Source organism: Siphateles boraxobius, unplaced genomic scaffold (assembly GCF_051911475.1).
Source record: "Siphateles boraxobius isolate OS27281-9 unplaced genomic scaffold, OSU_SipBor_1 66, whole genome shotgun sequence".
NCBI lineage: Eukaryota > Metazoa > Chordata > Actinopteri > Cypriniformes > Leuciscidae > Siphateles > Siphateles boraxobius.
Window position 1 is genome coordinate 24052504 of NW_027509193.1, and position 20174 is coordinate 24072677.

At 38.9% G+C, this 20174-nt stretch overlaps 3 protein-coding genes and 4 non-coding genes across 11 annotated transcripts; 6 read left to right on the plus strand and 1 right to left on the minus strand.

Moving 5' to 3' along the window:
* Window positions 1-1420: 1420 nt before the first annotated feature.
* LOC143722063 (apoptosis regulator BAX-like) lies at window positions 1421-7870 on the minus strand. The gene is made up of 7 exons (XM_077213197.1): window positions 7855-7870; window positions 7307-7433; window positions 4539-4587; window positions 4295-4453; window positions 4038-4173; window positions 3846-3950; window positions 1421-2902 (listed from the first exon to the last, which is right to left on the minus strand). The coding sequence occupies exons 2-7, from the start codon at window positions 7335-7337 to the stop codon at window positions 2804-2806; spliced, it is 579 nt and encodes a 192-aa protein (XP_077069312.1). The 5' UTR covers window positions 7338-7433; window positions 7855-7870; the 3' UTR covers window positions 1421-2803.
* Window positions 7871-7908: 38 nt separating this feature from the next.
* On the plus strand, window positions 7909-10197 carry rps11 (ribosomal protein S11). Of its 2 annotated transcripts, XM_077213199.1 has the most exons (5): window positions 7909-8014; window positions 8741-8875; window positions 9065-9140; window positions 9628-9757; window positions 10015-10197. In XM_077213199.1, exons 1-5 carry the CDS (start codon window positions 8000-8002, stop codon window positions 10136-10138), a joined length of 480 nt encoding a protein of 159 aa, XP_077069314.1. In that variant the 5' UTR covers window positions 7909-7999; the 3' UTR covers window positions 10139-10197. The 2 variants fall into 2 exon arrangements, with proteins under 2 accessions (XP_077069314.1, XP_077069313.1); XM_077213198.1 differs by lacking the exon at window positions 7909-8014 and having other exon boundaries at window positions 8696-8875.
* On the plus strand, window positions 8518-8602 carry LOC143722506 (small nucleolar RNA SNORD35). The gene has a single exon (XR_013196914.1). It is a non-coding gene; the product is annotated as a small nucleolar RNA SNORD35 (small nucleolar RNA).
* Window positions 8912-8997, plus strand: LOC143722504 (small nucleolar RNA SNORD35). Its single transcript, XR_013196912.1, has one exon. It is a non-coding gene; the product is annotated as a small nucleolar RNA SNORD35 (small nucleolar RNA).
* Window positions 9187-9269, plus strand: LOC143722502 (small nucleolar RNA SNORD35). Its single transcript, XR_013196911.1, has one exon. It is a non-coding gene; the product is annotated as a small nucleolar RNA SNORD35 (small nucleolar RNA).
* Window positions 9813-9895, plus strand: LOC143722505 (small nucleolar RNA SNORD35). Its single transcript, XR_013196913.1, has one exon. It is a non-coding gene; the product is annotated as a small nucleolar RNA SNORD35 (small nucleolar RNA).
* A 704-nt stretch (window positions 10198-10901) lies between the features above and the next one.
* On the plus strand, window positions 10902-18028 carry hrob (homologous recombination factor with OB-fold). 4 transcript variants are annotated; one of them, XM_077213190.1, is made up of 10 exons: window positions 10902-11111; window positions 11221-11274; window positions 11483-12415; window positions 12617-12700; window positions 14548-14688; window positions 15160-15268; window positions 15377-15462; window positions 15743-15862; window positions 16103-16301; window positions 17757-18028. In XM_077213190.1, exons 1-10 carry the CDS (start codon window positions 11082-11084, stop codon window positions 17813-17815), a joined length of 1815 nt encoding a protein of 604 aa, XP_077069305.1. In that variant the 5' UTR covers window positions 10902-11081; the 3' UTR covers window positions 17816-18028. The 4 variants fall into 4 exon arrangements, with proteins under 4 accessions (XP_077069305.1, XP_077069307.1, XP_077069303.1 ...); XM_077213192.1 differs by having other exon boundaries at window positions 10915-11111; window positions 14551-14688; XM_077213188.1 differs by having other exon boundaries at window positions 10938-11111; window positions 16100-16301.
* The last annotated feature ends 2146 nt before the right edge of the window (window positions 18029-20174 follow it).

Consider the following 20174-nt stretch of genomic DNA (forward strand, 5'->3'; position numbering starts at 1 on the left):
TTTTCAGCAGATGGAAGCATGAAGTGCTCCAAAATCTCCTGATAGCTAGCTGCATTGACCCTGCCCTTGATAAAACACAGTGGACCAACACCAGCAGCTGACATGGCACCCCAGACCATCACTGACTGTGGGTACTTGACACTGGACTTCAGGCATTTTGGCATTTCCTTCTCCCCAGTCTTCCTCCAGACTCTGGCAGCTTGATTTCTGAATGACATGCAAAATTTGCTTTCATCCGAAAAAAGTACTTTGGACCACTGAGCAACAGTCCAGTGCTGCTTCTCTGTAGCCCAGGTCAGGCGCTTCTGCCGCTGTTTCTGGTTCAAAAGTGGCTTGACCTGGGGAATGCGGCACCTGTAGCCCATTTCCTGCACACGCCTGTGCACGGTGGCTCTGGATGTTTCTACTCCAGACTCAGTCCACTGCTTCCGCAGGTCCCCGAAGGTCTGGAATCGGTCCTTCTCCACCATCTTCCTCAGGGTCCGGTCACCTCTTCTCGTTGTGCAGCGTTTTTTGCCACACTTTTTCCTTCCCACAGACTTCCCACTGAGGTGCCTTGATACAGCACTCTGGGAACAGCCTATTTGTGCAGAAATTTCTTTCTGTGTCTTACCCTCTTGCTTGAGGGTGTCAATGATGGCCTTCTGGACAGCAGTCAGGTCGGCAGTCTTACCCATGATTGCGGTTTGAGTAATGAAACAGGCTGGGAGTTTTTAAAAGCCTCAGGAATCTTTTGCAGGTGTTTACAGTTAATTAGTTGATTCAGATGATTAGGTTAATAGCTCGTTTAGAGACACTTTTCATGATATGCTAATTTTTTGAGATAGGAATTTTGGGTTTTCATGAGCTGTATGCCAAAATCATCAGTATTAAAACAATAAAAGACCTGAAATATTTCAGTTGGTGTGTAATGAATCTAAAATATATGAAAGTTTAATTTTTATCATTACATTATGGAAAATAATGAACTTTATCACAAAGGACCTGGTATATATATCAGTGACTTTTTTGGTCTAATATTTACATCTTATTTCAGCTTTATTGTAACTTATAAAATGTTTAATAGTTTTAATTAAAAAACACTACATTACATAGTCAAGCTAAATTTGTTTTTCATGATTTCAAAGATATTTTAAAAGGCAAGGATTATTCTTAAATGCTTTCAATTATTTTTCAGACAAATGTATGGGAAATGTATTACAGCTAACAAGTGTCCAGCATTTTTGGATGCACCTCAAGAAGTCTCCTAAAATAAACCCAGAGTGAATACTATATAGTTTTCTTTGTTTAATATTCACTACATAATTCCCATACTTTAGTTTGTTATTTCATAGTTCTGATGCTTTTACCATTATTTTAAAATGTGGAAAATTATAAGAAAGAGACGCTGCGTCAAAAAAATCAAAACACACACCACACGTTTAAATCCATAAAAACAATTTATTTTTTCATTTTACATCTTACAAAACAAACTCATGGGCTCACAGCACGCAGACTGCCTTAGGGTGCACAATTTGATACCATTTTACAAAGATGTAGAAAAAGATGAAAAAGGGGTGGCTAGTATCATAAAAAGGCCAAGGCACTGTCAACGAAAGAATCAAAAATAAAAGAAACCGTATCCAAACAACCAAAAGAGAAAGAAACAAGTGTATAAAAAGAACAATTGCATGTAAAGGTAGGACTGTGGGTCTGACGTGGTTAAAATACAGTACTAAGAAGACTTTGCTGAGGGAAAGAGCTCAACTGATCTGTCTGTTAAGTCTGAGATGAGTCTGCCCATGCGCTATCACTTAAACACAGAATGTTTGCACCGCGCAAGGGAAACTAACTGCTTTTCGCTAAGTCTACATATGTGGAACAAAATTTTAGGTGTTTTGATAGTCAAGCAGGACCCTCCACTATTCGAAAAGGAAAATATTTGGTTCTGTAAAAAACGCTGTCTTCATGGCTCAGAGAAGTTTAATGGATGATTCACTAGTATTGTCCATCCCTGTTGTAGGAGGGGCTCAGCATTCACGCAAACTAAGACACGCCCACATACTGCAACCAGAGTGCTGATTGGTTAGCTAGACTGCTCAAACGCTGCTGCAAACACTTCATAAACGGCTAAAATTGTACCTTCAAGTATAATCAACTTCATAGACGTTTCTTAGCCCACGCTGTGATGAACAGGCGAACTATGAAAGAAGAGGAGGAATGAGGAAGAGAAGAAATTCAAATAGCAGAAAAAACAGCCTGAGCCCATTCCAACTCTTTCAGATGACAGATATGCTCAAAAAAAGAGAGACAGATATTACAATAATTCAACACTTATGAGCTATTTTTATTTAAGTCACTGTGACTGTCATTACTCACTTTGAAAATAAAATAAAAATATGACTCCTTAACCAGAACAATGTTAATAAATTAAATCAAATATCAATAAAGTATTTTATATAACCTAGATACCCATAACCCCATACTAATAATAAATAGCTAAAATTAAGCCTAAACCTGAAGTCTTGCGCATTAATCTCTCGTTTTTCAGTGCAAATGTTATAAGTTGTAGATGAGAAAGGGCACAGGCTCAGGAGTAACAAGAGTGGTTCAAGACATCTGCATCATGCTCTCTTTCTTTCCTCCTCTTCTCTCTCTTTCAGTGAGTTGATGTCAACTCTCTTATTTGTCTTTCAAATTTCTTTCTGCCCCCCCCCCCTCCCTCCGTCATCTTTCTGTTCTCTTTTGCTGGTCTGGTTCACCCTCTGTTCACTGTCTTAACCCTCTCTTCTCTCAATCTCCACCTTCTTATAAGTCCTCGTGCTCACATCTTGCGGATCACCACTACTGTGGTGAGAACTCCGGCCAGGAAAACCCCGATAGTTTGCCATGTGGGGGTCCCGAAATAGGAGCGGATTCCCTCCTGAAGGAGAAGAAATGGGATGTTTGAGATGGCAAGAGTGGAAGAGCATTTCATACGGAGAACATTACATCAGCTTTTAAACAAACATTTTTTTTATATATAAGAGTCAATAACAGATAAGAGTGTATACAAGGGAAAAGGGTACAAATATAACACGTCAAGTTCTTAGAAATGTTATTCTTGTATTCATGATTACCTATTTACATATATATATATATATATATATATATATATATATATATACACGTACACAAACATACACACATTTCATTTAATGATTTAAGACATCTTAAAAACACATATTCATCAATATTTTACATCTTTCAAGGTAACTTAAAAAAAGAAAAATGTATTATTAATTCAGAAATTCCATTACATTTCTATGCTGACATAATCAAAGACAAATGGGTGTGGTAAATAATATTAACCAATAAATTCTGTCAAATAATTAAACCAAATCCAATAAAATTAAACTACTATTCAAAAGTATGGGGTCGACATCATTTTGAAATGTTTTTTTATGCTCAGTCACCAAGGCTGCATTTATTTGATCAAAAATACAGTAAAAACAGGTGTTTTATGATTAATTGATTTCTATTTGAAGATATTTTAAAATGTAATTTATTTCTGTTATGCAAAGCTGTGATCAATTTAATGCATCCGTGTGGAATAAAATGATCATCCTTCAAAAAAAAAGAAAGAAAAAAAAGAATTACTGGCCCCAAACCTTTTGAACTGTTATGTATGTGTACAGTACTGCCTGAATACTGAGCTTCAGATTACGGAAGTTAAATGTTCATGTTGTTTTGTGTCTTTTGTTTATCTCGGTATCAGTGTTTTTGGTAAAGGTCATTGTGGCCTGTGTGGAAATATCACATCGACACTGACATTTCACATGATTTTAAGGAACTGATCGAGTGAAGAAGTCACTGTCATGGCTTACCCATCCACCCTGTTCCCTGATCCAGTTGACAACATGTTCCTGAATGTAGGACATAGTCCAGTTTATGATGGTTCTGATGATGTCAGGAACCTTGGTTAAAATAGCCTAGGAGTACAAGAATAAGAAAGACGAATATTTAAAACGTCAAAACAATCTATTTCAATATGAGACTTAGCCTGCGTAGGTCTTTACCTTGATGACAAGCCGGCACGCAAAGTAGAAAAGCGCCACCACCCTGCCCCAGTTGAACTTCCCATCAGAGAAGATCTCACGGGCCACTTTCATGAAGACGTCTTGAGTAGGTTGAAGAGCAGAGTCATTTAACATCCTATAGCAAAACGACAGTGAAGATGTATGGATGAGTTGCAGCACACTGCCATCCAGTGGGCATTTCTGAGCACAGCAGGAGATAGTGGCAATGTCACCCACAAGCTGGAACCCTAACTTACCCTTGCAGTTGCACATTTCCATCCAGCTCATCTCCAATCTTCTGCAAACACTGCGCAAGACGTTTATGGCTGGGGTCACACAGCTCAACGCCACCCAACTGACTCCGGGTTACTTCAGCATCACTGTCAGCGTGGCGAAGAACCCGTTCATAGACGAAGCTGCAGGACAGGGGCGAGATTACTGAGGTAATGAACAAAAACAAAGAACATGGGAAATGAGAAGTGGAGAGAAGATGATACTCACTTAGTGAGCAGTGCAGAACCCAAGGCAAGTACCTGGTCATTGCCATTGCCTTCAAATGACGGGAAATAAGAAGGATTAAAAACATGATATGAGTAAAAAGACACTTTTATTAAAAAAGGGAGCAAAAAATATTTGACTTTTATTTTGACTTTTGTTTCCGCCACAGAATAAAACAATTCAAAAGATAATTGCGACTTTTTATCTCACAATTCTGAATTCTTTTCTCAGAATTGTGAGATATAGTTATAAAGTCCAATTCTTAGGGCAAAAATACTTTTTTTTTAAATCAGAATTGCGAGTTTATATCGCACAATTTTGACTTTAAAGTGACAATTGAAACTTTATGTCACACAATTCTGACTTCATAACTTGTAATTGCGAGTTTATATCATGCAATTCTGAGCAAAAAAATGGCAGACTTGCGAGATAAAAAGTCGCAATTATCTTTTTTATTTTTTATTCTGTGAAACAAGGCTCCATAGAAGTATCTGACAGTGGAATTGTTCTAGGCCTATATTGTTTGTTACATGACTCAGCACAGCAGTGAATAATTCTGCACACTTGGTTTCAGTTTTCTAGTGAGTAAAGTTGATGTAATGAAACTAATATGCATGAGCTGTCCTGTGGAAAAAGAGACTCACTTAACCTAAATCCCTTGAGCGCATTTCTAAAATAATTTTTTGACTATTAGTTCACATATTTGAATATTCAAATAAAACATAAACATAACAACAAAAAATATCTTACAACTGTACGTATAGCTGACCTTAAAGGGTCATCCAAAAATGAAAATGAATCATTCACCCTCATGTCGTCGTTCCAAACCCTTAAGACCTTCGTTCATCTTCAGAACACAAATAAAGATCTTTTTAATGAAATCTGAGAGCTTTCTGTTCCTCCATTGACAGCTACACAACTTTCAAGACCCAGAAAGGTAGTATAGACATAAAAGTAAGAAATGGTTCAACCTCTGTTTGTGCATAATTTACACATTTTCTTACAAAATATTAATCACCGACTCGAGTTCAAACAACCACGCATGCTCTCGAGTCAACACAACACGCATTCACCTGAACACGGGTTGGAAATTTAGTAAATAACGTGGTAAAAAAAATAGTTTTTGCACAAACAAAGCACTTGCATCGCTTCATAAAATTGAGGTTAAACCACTGGAGTCACATGGATTATTATAACAATGTCTTTTCTATCATTCTGGGGCTTGAAAGTGGTAGTTATGTAGCTGTCAATGGAGGGACAGAAAGTTCTCAGATTTCATTAAAAATATGTTTATTTGTGTTCTGAAGATGAACAAAAGTCTTATGGGTTTGGAATGACAGGAGAGTGAGTAATTAATGACAGAATATTCATTTTTAGGTGAACTTACCCTTTAAAACTTCATATGATGACAAAAACATAACAAATACAGGCTGTGTCAAAACTAGTGAGCTGCCTACCGAGACAGCATTTTGAGCGTCACAAACATACCAAGAAATGATACCAAGAAATGATGTCTAAATAAGCAGGTTGGAAACAAAACCCATTTCTGGTCGTATCTAAGTATGTAACCCTTCTTTTGTGTTCGGGCCAATTTGACCCATAATAAACTGCTCGAAAGACTGGTAGTTGAGATTGATACTTTTTTTCATTTGGGCTCATGAATATGCATGCAAAATTTCTACACTTAGATGTGTTTTGGAATGGCTGTACAAATATTGTGTCTACGATGGTATTAAAGGTCAAATTGAGTTTCCATGCAATTCACCAACAATCTAAATTACCCTCTTGCCGATTATTCACGCAAACAGTCAGTTATGTCTTAAGGGAACATAAGAAAAAACAAATCATGATGGAGATCTATTTTATTAACACAGCGGGAGCGTTTTAAAAGGATAGTTCACCCAACAATGAAAATTCTGTCATTATGTTCAAACCTGTATGAGAAGTTAGGGAGAATGACAGCCTCAGTGACCATTCACGTTCATTATACGGAACAAGATGCAATGAAAGTGAATAGTGACTGAGGCTGTTACACTGCCTAACATCTCTTTATGTGAACACAGAAGAAAGACAGTGATACATGATTGGAACAGCATACAATTAAGAGTCAACGATGACCTAATTTTCATCTTTAGGTGAAATATACCTTTAAGACAGCAACCCAACTCGAAACCTGTATAATATGGCAGGCTATCACTGAGATGAGTGTTTACTACCCCCTCCTAAGAGATCATCACTGAAACGATGATGTCACCTCCACTCTGGAAATCAACAACATCGCGGTATCGGGCATGTGAGCACGGAGCAGCGGTATCAACACACGCGCACGGAGGCTGTCTAAAAACATAGTGTGCTACCTATCTAGACAGTATTTCTAGGCATCATATCGAAAGTTTGGAACGCTCCAGTATATGATGCTCGTACATTCGTTCGGAACGCGGATGATGCACAAACATACTGTCTGGGTCGGCGGCTCACTTTAAAACAGCGAAACAAGACTGTGGTTTGCTTATTCACTTCAGGTCATTGTTGTCAATAAGTAACGTTAGCTCTGTGCGGCGGATCATCCGCTGGTCGGTATGTGTACAGACATGTCTCAGACAAACAGCGGTGTTGTGACAGTGGACGGCACTGAGCAATCTCACAGTTCACCTTATAAATAAAGTCGAATCTACATAAACACGGTAGTCTAGATATTCTGTAGGATATCTGAGTTACGAATCGGAAAAAACAGGCGAATATCATTATTTTGACATAAAAGCGGCTCTTACCAGTATCGCCTCCACCCGACGGCGCTGCCATATTCGCATGAAAACAAGCGTGAACGCTTCCGCTGCGTGACGTCAATCAGTGATAGACAGGAAGTCAGTCACCGGAGTCTGATGCAGCCTTCTTTTACTGTCTATGGATGCAGCACGCTTCAATTAAACAACGATTTTAGAGGAAACGTTCTTGGCCTGTAATAAACATCTCATTGATTTACATGACAACATCTACAAAATTGCACATTTCTGTTAATTTGGGGTGTTTTTCCTCCTCGAGTGTGTGAGCTCCATATTCTCAGTTTCTCACCATGAGCCATAAAAGTATCAAATACGATACAAAACATAAATGCATACTTTTTATATAGGTTATACAAGTACTCCCTTGTTACTGGTAACATTCTATGTGGATATGTGGTTCAGATGTCAACTATTCATTTCAGACTATGGTATGATATGAATTACAGTTATTGCGGTTTGCCAGTAGAACTTACTACTAATCGTCCAATACGTAGTTGTTTAAATGTAAAGAATGAAATAATCTCGGTTTAAAATACATTACATTCTGCAAACCGTTTGGTTGAAATGAAGATTAAACGTTAGCTCAGTCACCACGCCCACAATTTGTCGTCATATCCGCGAAAGCCTCTCTTCCGTCCGTCTCGCGCATGTGTAGCTCTCTTTACAACTCGGGTGGCGAAGATGGCGGACGCTCAGGTATGTGAGTTCAAACGGCGTGGTCATGAAAACTCATTTGATTTCATGTTAAACTTCAGTTGAAAGCCACAAATTCGGGTTGATGAACCGTGAGGAAACTACAACGAAGACAATGATGTCGAAATGGACCATAAATAAGACTAGAATACGCAATTTCCATCCCCGGCTAACTGGTAGCAAGCGTTGCTGAACGGAAACGTGGGCGGCCTTTCTTAACCATATTAACAGAATGTGACTTCTTAAACATACAACTGTTTATATGGACTACAGTTGTTTTAGTACTCTGAATCAAGTTCGTTGAGTGATTGAAATAACTGAATTTGTCTGCAAAGCACTCCAGCACATGGAAAGCTTTGCATTTAAGGATGAGGATATTCTAAATCTGATGATACTGCCTTATGGAGATACTGATGCATTTAGATATGCCACGATTTTACAATGCCATTTTAGTCCAAAATCACTTTTTTGTGGATTTGAACCCGTGCTCTAAATGGGCATCAAGCTGCAAATGATGATATATCACGACGGTCTTCCAAGTCTGTGAGGCTCTGACGACACTGCCTTATGGCATTACTCTGATGCAGCATAAAATCCCTTTTTGATCCTTAGTCAAAAACATCGAAATGTCCATTATTCAGGATGTTTAGGTCTGTTATGTTACTTGAACATATCAACATCCGTTGGTTTGTAAGGAACATGACTGACTGCGCTTGTGTTCTGTTTCAGAACGAGAGGTCTTATCAGAAACAGCCCACCATCTTCCAGAACAAGAAGCGGGTTTTGGCTGTTGAAGGAAGTAGCAAAGAAAAGCTCCCGCGTTACCACAGAAACGTTGGCTTGGGCTTCAAAACCCCCAGAGAGGTGAGCTTGTGTTTGTATGTAAGCGCAACTTTTCACTGCAGATGATGTTATTTCATGACGGTCTTCCTAGACTCCAGGAGAGCTCTGAGGATACAGCCTTAAGGCAATGCTGATGCAGTTGAATATGCTTCCATTATGTACCCTAAATTGATTTCAAATGACTAAACCACTTGTGCTTCACTTCCACAGGCTATTGAAGGCACTTATATTGATAAGAAATGCCCTTTCACTGGAAACGTATCCATCAGAGGCCGGATTCTGTCCGGTGAGTCTTTGTAGTTCTTTGTGGAGTAATTGTAGTTTTATTGGGGTGCAGATGATGTCTTATCACGATGGTCTTCTGAACCGTTTGGGTTTTGAGGATAGTGCCTAATGGCTTTACTGATGCCTCCCTGTATATCTTAGTCATTTTGGTAATCAAAGAGATTTTTAAAGGGATAATTCACCCAAAAATTAAAATTGTCATTTACTCACCCTCAAGATATTCCAAACATGTAGGAATTTATGTCTGTGCTGAACACAGATATATAACAAGATATTTGGAACAATGTCAGTAACCAGACCGTTACTGACGTTCTTCAAAATATCATCTTTTGTTCAGCAGAAGAAATCAATTCTTATAGGTTTGGAGCAACTTGAGGGTGATTAAATGACAGAATTTTCACTCTTGGGTAAACTATCCCTTTAAAGACTGTTTGTTTGGCCATCGATATACTGCATGTGTGAACTTATTTACCGTCACATTTTTCCAGGTGTGGTGACCAAGATGAAGATGCAGAGGACCATTGTCATCAGACGGGACTACTTGCATTACATCCGCAAGTACAACCGTTTTGAGAAGAGACATAAGAACATGTCTGTCCACCTCTCTCCATGCTTCAGGTAAAATTCCTCCTGTGACACTTCCTTTTAGGTGCCTAAAACCCTTTGTGAGAGCTGCAAATGATGATTTATCATGACGGTCTTCCAAGTCTGTCAGACTCTGACGACACTGCCTTATGGCATTACTGATGCAGCAAATAGTAGTCCCTAAAATGCTGCTTCACACGTGGTTTTTGTGTTGAGTAGTTTAGTTTGGAAAATTACTTTACAAAGCTTGTTTTCTTCTTGAATGTTACTAATGTTCTCCATATGTTTAGGGACGTGACTGTAGGTGACATTGTTACAGTTGGAGAATGCCGACCTCTCAGCAAGACCGTGAGGTTCAACGTCCTTAAGGTCACCAAGGCAGCTGGAGCCAAGAAGCAGTTCCAGAAGTTCTAGAATTGTTGGTTTAACAATATGGCTCCTCTGCATTGTTTTTGGAAATGATAATAAAATCTGTTCTTTAAATTTTCTGTATAGTGTAGTCTATAATGAATGTCACTTTGCAAAAGCATCCTGCTCCAATATGCCCCCCTCAACGTTTCATATTTTGTATATCTCTAAGAGGCCCATTTAAAATGATCAGTGGAGGTTATGTACTTTATATTTGTATACATGTACTTAAAGTGTACTTGCCTAAGAAAGTACTAAGGAATATAAGGCAACTACATGGGGTCAGGTGTAGACTCAGGGTTAGTACATAGTATGTACATGGGAGTGGGAACAGGACTGTAAAATAAATTGCTACTGAATATAGTATTGTTTTAAATTTTAATTCTACTGATATGTTTAAATTGTCATAATCTATCATGAATGACACTTGAACAAAGTTTGTGTATATTTTATATGTATATATATATATTGGCATGTCCCATCAGTACTGAGTAAAGTCAAAAAACATTCACATTTAGAAATTATGCACATCCTCACAATTTATGAGTACTCTACATCGGATTGTATGTGGTAAAATCTATTAGGCTTAATCAGGGCCGGACTGGTACAAACACTTTGGGAATGAACCTCGACTGAACGGACATCACATTTTTCTCAAATTACAACGTTTATTCCAAAGTTTTGTTCGGCGTATGTATACGTGTATGCACGTCTAGGACACATCCAGCAGATGGCGCTACTTTACTGCTGCTGAACGCGGCAACAAAATGCGTCACTTGCCTACGTCACGCACGCCGTCCGTGTTTGAACGTGGCGGCGCGAGGTTGTGGAAATTAGAGATTATACACTATTCGGTGATTTCCTTGTCTGCACATATAATGAGAACAACTTTAAACGAATATTTGCATACAACAATAATTAATGGTTGTCGTGTTGCATAACTGCTCTAATGATTGACGGAACAGACATGACAGCCACGGTAAGCTAACGTTATGTACAAACAGCTAACGTTAGCGTTTTTGTCGTAAACTAAAAACGGATTATTGTGTTTTTTCTTTGATGATATTATTAACTCTTTGTTTATACAGGCTTGTAAGAAATGGAAGGGGCTGTTCAGTCTTGGAGAGGAGTTTGATGATGAGGTTTGGAATTTACTTTTAGTTTTGACGTGTTTAGTATAGTTTACAAAACAAACAAAGATTACATAGAATAATGTGTGTGTGTGTGTGTGTATATATATATATATATATGTATATGTGTGTGTGTATTTATGTATGTATGTATTTGTTTCATATATTACGTATATATGTGTATAATGTGTTTTATATTGTTATGGTTTTTCATCTGTAGGATTTGCTTGAACCTGATTGGACCTGTCCATCAGAGCGCACATCTTCTACTGCTCCCTCTGTAGCTCCACCATCTGAGTCCTCGCATGTGTTGGCTGAAATATCCACTCATGTTCAGCAGAGAGCTGTTAGCTTGTCATCAGGCCCTGGGGAAAATACGTCAGGATCTGGTGGTGGGGCAACTCTTCGAACCCCTACATGTGGCACTATAAATTCCCCTCCAGACTTCTCCATACCTTGCCATCAGACACTTTTTTCCCTCAGAGCACCTGCGTCATCCCTGAAACCCTCCTCTAACCAAATAAACCATCCACTGCCAGCATCTCTCGGTGTCCCGCAGAGAGACCTCACTCCTCAAGATGACTTTGATGACTGGGATGTGGATCTGGAGGAGCTGGATAGCATTCCTCAGGTGGTTTCTGAGCCACAAAATATTTCTTCACCACTGGACAACCTTTCACCCGTTAAACGCATGAGACATTCAGCACCAGAGGTGTCCTCCCATGGCAGGTTCGGTGCTATCTGCTCAGAGTCAGTTGCAAGGCCCTTAATCAACAGCTCATTCGCTTCCAATGTCGAAGGCCCCAGGTGTTCATCTACCCCTATGCAGAATCCAAATCACAGGCGTATCCCCGCTACATTAGTCTCACGAGTCCCCAGACCTGTGACTACAGTTGTGTCTCCTCAGTGCCACAGGGGTACTTCGTCACCGAGGACCCCGCTGCAGCCCAGAGGATCACTTTTCCACTCTGTATCATCTGCTATTGATTCCTCTTCCACATTTACACCTCGTCCTCTCAACACACCCGTCCTGACCAATCACTTGGTCCAGCTGGTGTCCGCAGCCAATAAGACACCTCAGAGACCACAGAACTGTATGATGACAACCAAAGCACGTCGTTTCCCTGGCCCAGCAGGAGCACTACCACAGCAGGTCAGCCAAGCACTAATCTAGCTGATAACTGTTAATGGAACACAATATGTACTGCCCAGATCTGTTATTTAGGGTATTGCAAGCCTATTTCTCCCTAAAACCTGTTGTTGATATTAATTACTGTTCTATAGACTGTAACTTGGAGATTTCCTTTGTTTCCTTACTATTTCATTACAATATTCCTATTATGTTGTCTTGTAGGTCAGTGGGGGGAGTCTTGATGATATTGTTGTGTCAGTTCCTCAGACACCTGCACATGGAGCAGTTGCTCGCTTAAGAAATGAGGTATGTGAAATTACAAAATTACAGTCGATGGATTTGAGGCTTTGTGGGTCATTTCATCTCAACTCAACCAGAGGTCTCTGGTTAAAAATTATAGTATTGATTAAAAAAAATTATGGTGAAAGAAATGCGTAAATGAAGAAGGAAGCTAAATGCCTTTGATTAACTGATCATCAGCAAGTGTGACCAACTCTATAAAAGCAGTAGTTTGGGCATTTTCCTGCTCTGGAGCCTTGAGGTGTGTGTTAACACAATGCCAAGGAGGAAAGACATCAGCAATCTTAGAGAAGCAATTGTTGCTGCCCATCAATCTGGTAAGGGTTATCCGGACATTTCCAAACATTTTGAAGTCCTTCATTCTACAGTATGGAAGATTATTCACAAGTGGAAAACATTCAAGACAGTTGGCAATCTTCCCAGGAGTAGACGTCCCAGCAATTCACTCCTAGGTCAGATCATGCAGTGCTCCGAGAAACTGCATAAAACCCAAGGACTATATCTCCGCCTCGACAGGCCTCAGTTAGCATGTTAAATGTTAAAGTTCATTGCAGTAGAATTTCAAAAAGACAGGACAAGTATGGCATGTTTAGAAGGGTTGCCAGGAGAAGGCTGCTTCTCTCTGAAAAGAACATGGCATTCAAGACTTCTGGAACAATGTACTTTGGACAGACGAGACCAAAGTGGAGATGTTTGGCTGTAATGCACAGCACCACGTTTGGCTGAAAACCAAACATATCACAGTATATCAGCAAAAACCCCTCATACCAACTGTCCATCACGGGGGTGATGATCTGGGCTTGTTTTGCAGCCACAGGACCTGGGAATCTTGCAGTCATTGAGTCGAGCATGAACTCCTCTGTATACCAAAGTAGTCTAGAGTCAAATGTGAGGCCATCTGTCCAATAACTAAAGCTTGGCCGGAATTTGGTCAAATCTACAACAAACTAGCTGAAAAAGAAAAGAGAGGTGTTTCACTGACCTTTTGAAAGTCCAGACCTCAACATAATTTAAATGCTGTGATGAGACCTTAAGAGACTGTGCATAAACAGTGCAAACAGACTGTGCATAATGAGTCGGAAAAAAGTCATAATTATCAATTCAAGTTATTGCTGCTGTGCTAAAGATGGTTCTACAAGCAATTCACTCATAGTCTGTACTGGTGTGTGTTGGGCATTCTGGCGCACTGTGGTTGCCGTCGCATCGTCCAGGTGGATGCTGCACATTGGTGGCGGTTGAGGAGATATCCCCTTTCCAGAGTGCTGAGAAAAGCACTATATAAATGTCACTCATGGCATCTCTATTTTGGCTTTATTTTTTTATATAAATGATTTTGTTGTTCATCTGAGGTTGTATTTACCTAATTTTAAGACCTGTTAAAGACCAAATGATTTTTTTTTTTGTCCTGATACGTATGAATAAGTGCTCTAATCGTATTTAAATAATACTAAAATATCACTGATTTATTCCCAGTGTATGGAGGAGACCCAATTTATAAGAATATAATTTAAAAGAAAGGACAACTAAAATCAGTCATTTTATATGCTACAGGTGAATTAAGGCATCACAAAAATATAAAAAGGATATTCATTTTGAGATTTGCTAAATATTACGTTTAACATAATTGTATTAGATGTCATCTAAATGAGCATCAATGTAAAATCCAATTCCGGCCAATACCAAAAAATTAAAACAGTATAAAATCGGTCGGTAATTGAAATGATATATTTTTTTCTTTTTCTTACCTTTTCTTTGTCATACACTGTAGAATTGTGTGGATTCGCTGACACGTTCACTTTCTCACACATACTCTCAAACGTGCACTCGTCAGACAGGGTGTCCATTTCTCTCAGCAGGTCTCCAGCTCTCAGGTGAGCGAGGAAGAGGAGTTCAGCAGGGGTCCGTGGGCAGTGATGAAGTCTGAGATGGGATTGGACGAGAAGAACCCTTCTTGCTTTCTGCATTTGTACAGTATTGTCATGGTTCTCCGCAAGGTGAGCTACTTGAATCTCACAGCAAACTGTATTTAAATTAGATTTTGAGTGTTTGTGCTTAGGATAGAACTTTGTTAGTTTGCAGATTTGTTCATTTTATCCAGATTTGTACGATAAATATTTGTATTGCTTTGCAATGCCAGAAGTGGAAGTCCATGACTATAATCAGAACAAATGAGAAGTCTCGGCTCCCTAAATGATTAACACAAACATAATCACCGTTGTCATCAGTCACCTTAAAGTGATTATTAATGTAATTTTAATGTGTTTTGCCCAGTGTGTCATAACGATCCTCTGCTAATGGTACACGTGTGTTAAATATTCATTAGGCTGACAAATGCTGATTAGCTTTTCACTTGATTCATTACCGATGGCCTTGAGGCTGTGCTCCAACTTATGTTTTTTCTTTTCTGTTATTCTCTTGTTTTTTTTGGTGCTTATTTGTGACTTAAATCTCTCTCACTCCTCCAGGCTGCTCTCAGGCAGCTAACTAAGAATAAGGTCCCTAACATGGCTGTTGTCTTAAAGAGTATCACACACACGCATGTAGACGCAAAGGCCATCTTCAGAGATCCCACAGGTACTACAAATAATTACAGTGTAATGGTACATTAACAGCCAAAAGTTATTAGACAAAAAATATGTAGTGTCTAAACAAAATTCTATCCGTCCGTCCATCCGTCCGAAGGTGAGATGCAGGGCACAGTTCATCGCCGCCTGGTGGAAGACAGACAGGGAGAGCTCAAGACAGGAGCTGTGTTACTACTCAAACAAGTAACTATCTTTTCTCATTATAAACTATACCATGAATTAATATGCACTTAAGATTACACCAGATATTGTTTTACTTTACTCAGTACTATTGTAATATATTACTCCGAGCCACGGCTTAACGGATAGCTCATGTTGAGCCGTAGTGCTTATGTGGGCCTTACAAGATCAGGCTTACAATATTTGCAGATCCCATTGTGCACTATTCTCTATCATTTCCAGTCCGCCACTGTGTGTCTAATAAAGAGGCAATGAGTCCATAGATTTCTAATTATTTTTAAAGGTGGGTGTGTTTTCACCATCACACCGAAATCACTACCTGAATGTCACACCCAATAACCTTCTCAGGATATACCCACCTGATGGGGTCTTCCATAACTCCCAGCCATCCCACCCTCCACTGGTGAGTTGCCTTGTTCTGTTCCCCTTTGTATGCATCATTTTTTTTATAATTCTGTTTTAAGTCTTTCTCCAAATTGAGTCCAATTTGGTGGTCTCCAGCATTTTGCTTGTCCGTTGTGGAAGTACCTTTACTTAGGAGATGATTCCTTTACCTAAATGTTTCTCTATTAAACTATTTGTGTTTTGTCTTTATCATTTGTTTTGTTTTCATTTCGCTCCCTGTTGTGCCGTGTGCAAGCAGGAGTTTGCATTGGGTAGCGAACCCAGCAGGCCTGCGGGGGGCCCGGTCTCTCAGATGGTGCTCCACTTTGATGACGAAGATGAAAATACAGTGGAGGAAAGTCGGGCTGCTGATGGTTTAGACACTGCAGCTGGCTCTAATGAGCTCTGTCAAGCATCTACAGTGTTGGGGCCAACAGAGGACACAGCATGGGACACAGGTGTGTATGTTGGTGTTTCGAAAATTAAGCAATATCACACAAGCAAGTGCTGTTGTAGTCACAAAGCGACGTACTGACTGAAAGCTGATCTGGAACATTGTATGTGAGTGGAGTGGAGTGACATTTCTTTTCCCTGCACTAAGTCTTCTGTAAACACTCCAGCTTTACTCCAGGTTTTTAATTTCCACAACTGAGAAAACCCTGCTCTGGGGTGTTTCCTATACAATGACGTAACTTGCTGATTAACCACCCTAATGCAATAGTGGTTAGTTGCTTATTGTGCTCCAGGGCATGATCCACATGTTATACTAACAAGAATCTGTTGTTCTAATCACAGGTGATATATAATCTGTAGTTCCAACCACACAAGTTTGCGATGCTGTTTGTTGAAACTTTGTTTTGTGGAAACACTGAATCGCTGAACTATGTTGGTAACGACAGAATTTTTAACCATAGTTGTCTAACAATGGTTTTGGGAAACACACCCCTGCCGTAAGCTTTTCTGGAGTGATAGGGAAACACAGTTGGAAAAAAAAAAAGTTTTTGCTGCAGGAGAAAACAGATCTTCACCAAAACCAAAAAAAACACTGCTCTACTTCCACACTCACATACTCTAGTTTGGAATGGCACAGACAAGCAAGTGATACTAACAGTACTCTTGTGTTAGCACTATTGAAATGGCATTTCACCATTTAAAATAGACTCGGAACAATCAATTTGATATTTTCATAAATTTACATTTCATGAATTGTATCAGTCACATGTTAAAAGCATCAGGTATGAAGTAACTTTGAGGAAAAGGATCTAGGCTGGATGCCAGACTGCGACTAAATGGAGGCATTTTCTGAAATCCATTTAGATTTGTACAGATTTTTTTTATTACTGACTCCTTTCTGACCCCTTGATTGACTCAATACTTAAGCTCATGTAAGTCCTATTCAACTGTCTTGACATTTTAAGCAGCATTGCGGAGGAAAACAAGAGACATTGTGCTGTGCATAGCGGTTCAGAAGCCAGAAAGCTTTTGATTAACATCCTTTGAAAAATGTTTTTGTAGTATCATTAATGTTAGGGAGTTTGAAGGTCTGTCAGTCCTAGGATGACCTGATGTGATTTATATATTGAACAAAATTGAGCATATCGTGATAAATTCTTGCTTATCGCACACCCCTAAGCTGGATTAATTTTCATTCAGAAATTTGTCACATTGTTTACGCTTTATTTGAACATACAATGAGTTTTTCAGATCAGAATAATGCAATTATCTCAGGGGCTTTTAACTCACTAGACTCTTAAGAAGTTGCAACAAAAAATGTTTTGTCTTCTAAACAGTGGGTGGTATGCTGTGCTCTTATCTTTTTGGAATTAGATGGGAAAGATCATTTAACTTCTAATTTTCAGAGAGTGCATGCATTTGAGTATTAATCTTTGTATGTGAATGTTTCTTTTCTTAAGATGACCTTGATGAGCTGCTCGGGGAGTTACCTGTGGAGTCATATGATGGATTATGTTGATCGCACAGTCACTTAAAATACAAAGTATAATTGCAGAACATGTCTTATATTAATACATATTATGACAAAACCCACTATTGAACAAACAACACCTACTAACCAAAGACTTCACTACTTTTGTTTAGGTTTTGTGTAAACCTTTGTAAATATGTACATAAATCACTTGTCTCATGCATAAATCTTTAGGAATAAATTCCAGATGAGACCCGTAAATGACGTGTTCATTTCTTGAGTCTTGCTGAAAAATGCGACATGCTTTTGTAGCTAGTATTAGATGTGTGTGAGGAAGGTTTTTAATTGTCCTGCAATTAGCCAGTAATCTGATTTAATTTTTTGGCAAGCTTTCCTTGTGAATTTAAATCAGCCATTAAGGCTACAGTTTTGCCAGCTGGATTCCTCCTTAAGGGTCTTGAATGGCATAATAAGTAATTTTTGGTGTGCTAGCGGAGTGGCTGGCATAATGGGGTTCGTTCACGCTGTTTAAAAGCTTTTTCATGGCTTACATTGTGGTTGACATTATTTGATCATTTCATTGATTATAATTGTGAGTCCCAACCTGTTACTTTGTCTCTCACTACCATCTTTTAATTTACATTCTTACCTTTGTCTCGATTAATCTTCATATTTTAAGAAGTGCTCTGTACTTTCTTGATCTCACTGTCTCAACAGCATGTCACTCTGTGTGTTATTGATTTTTTGATTAGGATGATTCACTGAATCATTATAAAGTCATGAAGGTGCAATTACTTATTCAGTCTTCCCCAGAGTATCGTGTGTCTAATAATTAATTGGTTAAATATTAAATCCCTTGTCCTCTCTGCATAACTTATCATTTGGTGTGGAGGAGGGTTAGATCCATTAGCTGAGTCTTATGGCCATATGTTTTATTTATTTAAATATTATTATGATTTGTGTGTGTATAGATAGATGGATGGATGCATATATACATATGGCTGTATATGTTCTTTTTTTGAGTGAAATGGATGTATATTTATATAGGTACACACACATCTTTCCATCCTTCTATCAACAATCCTGTGCGTATATGGGATTTATTTTTTAAAGTTCAAACTTTTTGCCCTTTTTTTGAGTTAATATCTCACCATCTACTGTAATATGTGATTTAGCAGGTACAGATTTAGTTCAGTATTACCTGGCTACGTTTGCTAGTGTTAATTGGGTTCCAAAAGCTCTGTTTCATCAAAAGCTGCATTATCTTTAAATGGCTAAATGCAGCATCAACAGCTTTTGATTTGAACCTTTAAATTCTCATAGGCATTTTCGTCCATTAATAGGCCTGTTCTTGAGTTTTTGACATTGCTTTAGTATTAATCTCAGAACAAAGACGGGATCTGATCTAATCTGTCAGCATGTCACAGATGTCTCTTGTTACTTGGAGAATGAATGTGTGAGTTTTATCCGGGGCCCAGAGGAGGAGTAATCCATGTTTAAACTTTGTTCATTACTGCAGCTGAAGGGGCACAGGGACCTTGTCTTATTCGCTTCATTAAGTCATTAACAGTCTGGAAGCCCTACAGCTGTCAGCACTATTGGTGGCTTCCACAGAGATATTGGTGCGAGACGAGCTGTGAATGACATATGTGATGGAGGATGGGGATTATCAGTAAATGTAATATGGCAGCCATCGTATCTAAAATATCCTCTTTCATTTGAACTCTTTCCCCCTATTTAATAGTCATATTACTTCGACTTCTTTTATAAAACGAGATTTGTTCACTTATCTTCAAGACTCTTGGCTCGTCTAGCTTCTGTCAGATGAATCACCCCAATAATCTCTTTTAGAGATGGTTATACAGGCATTAATGTATGTTGTAGGATGTGTCAGTCACTAGGGGGCGACGTGCGCACTAATGATCAGCCTCAGATTGAAGCGTGTTTTTATTTATTCATTACTGAGCTTAATTGTGCTTCCACAAGATCTTTAGCTCCAGTCCACAAAGACGTTAATACGGTTCTGTCCTTTTTATTTACGCCTCGAGTAATTAACTGGCACTTGAACGGAAGTCAGATTTAATCAGTATTATTGGGTCAGTTTGAAATGCTCTTCATTGTTAGGCCTATGGAGACACTTGAAGGATCAATCACCCAACTCTTCAGCATTGATTTGAAGACCTTCACCATGGACATCAAGTCTCTGTCTTGCCTCTGAATGCGCCAAGTATACACATTTCTCATTTATTTTCGCGTAGTTAGAAGAAGTGCTTGTGGTTCATCTGCTGGTCTAAATAATTATTCTAACTAGACAGGTGTGTCCTCAATACGTTTTATTTTAGGTCTTGTTATGTGCAGTTGAACTCCTCCTGGCTAAGAGTGCTGTGAGTGAACCTGCCTGCTGATT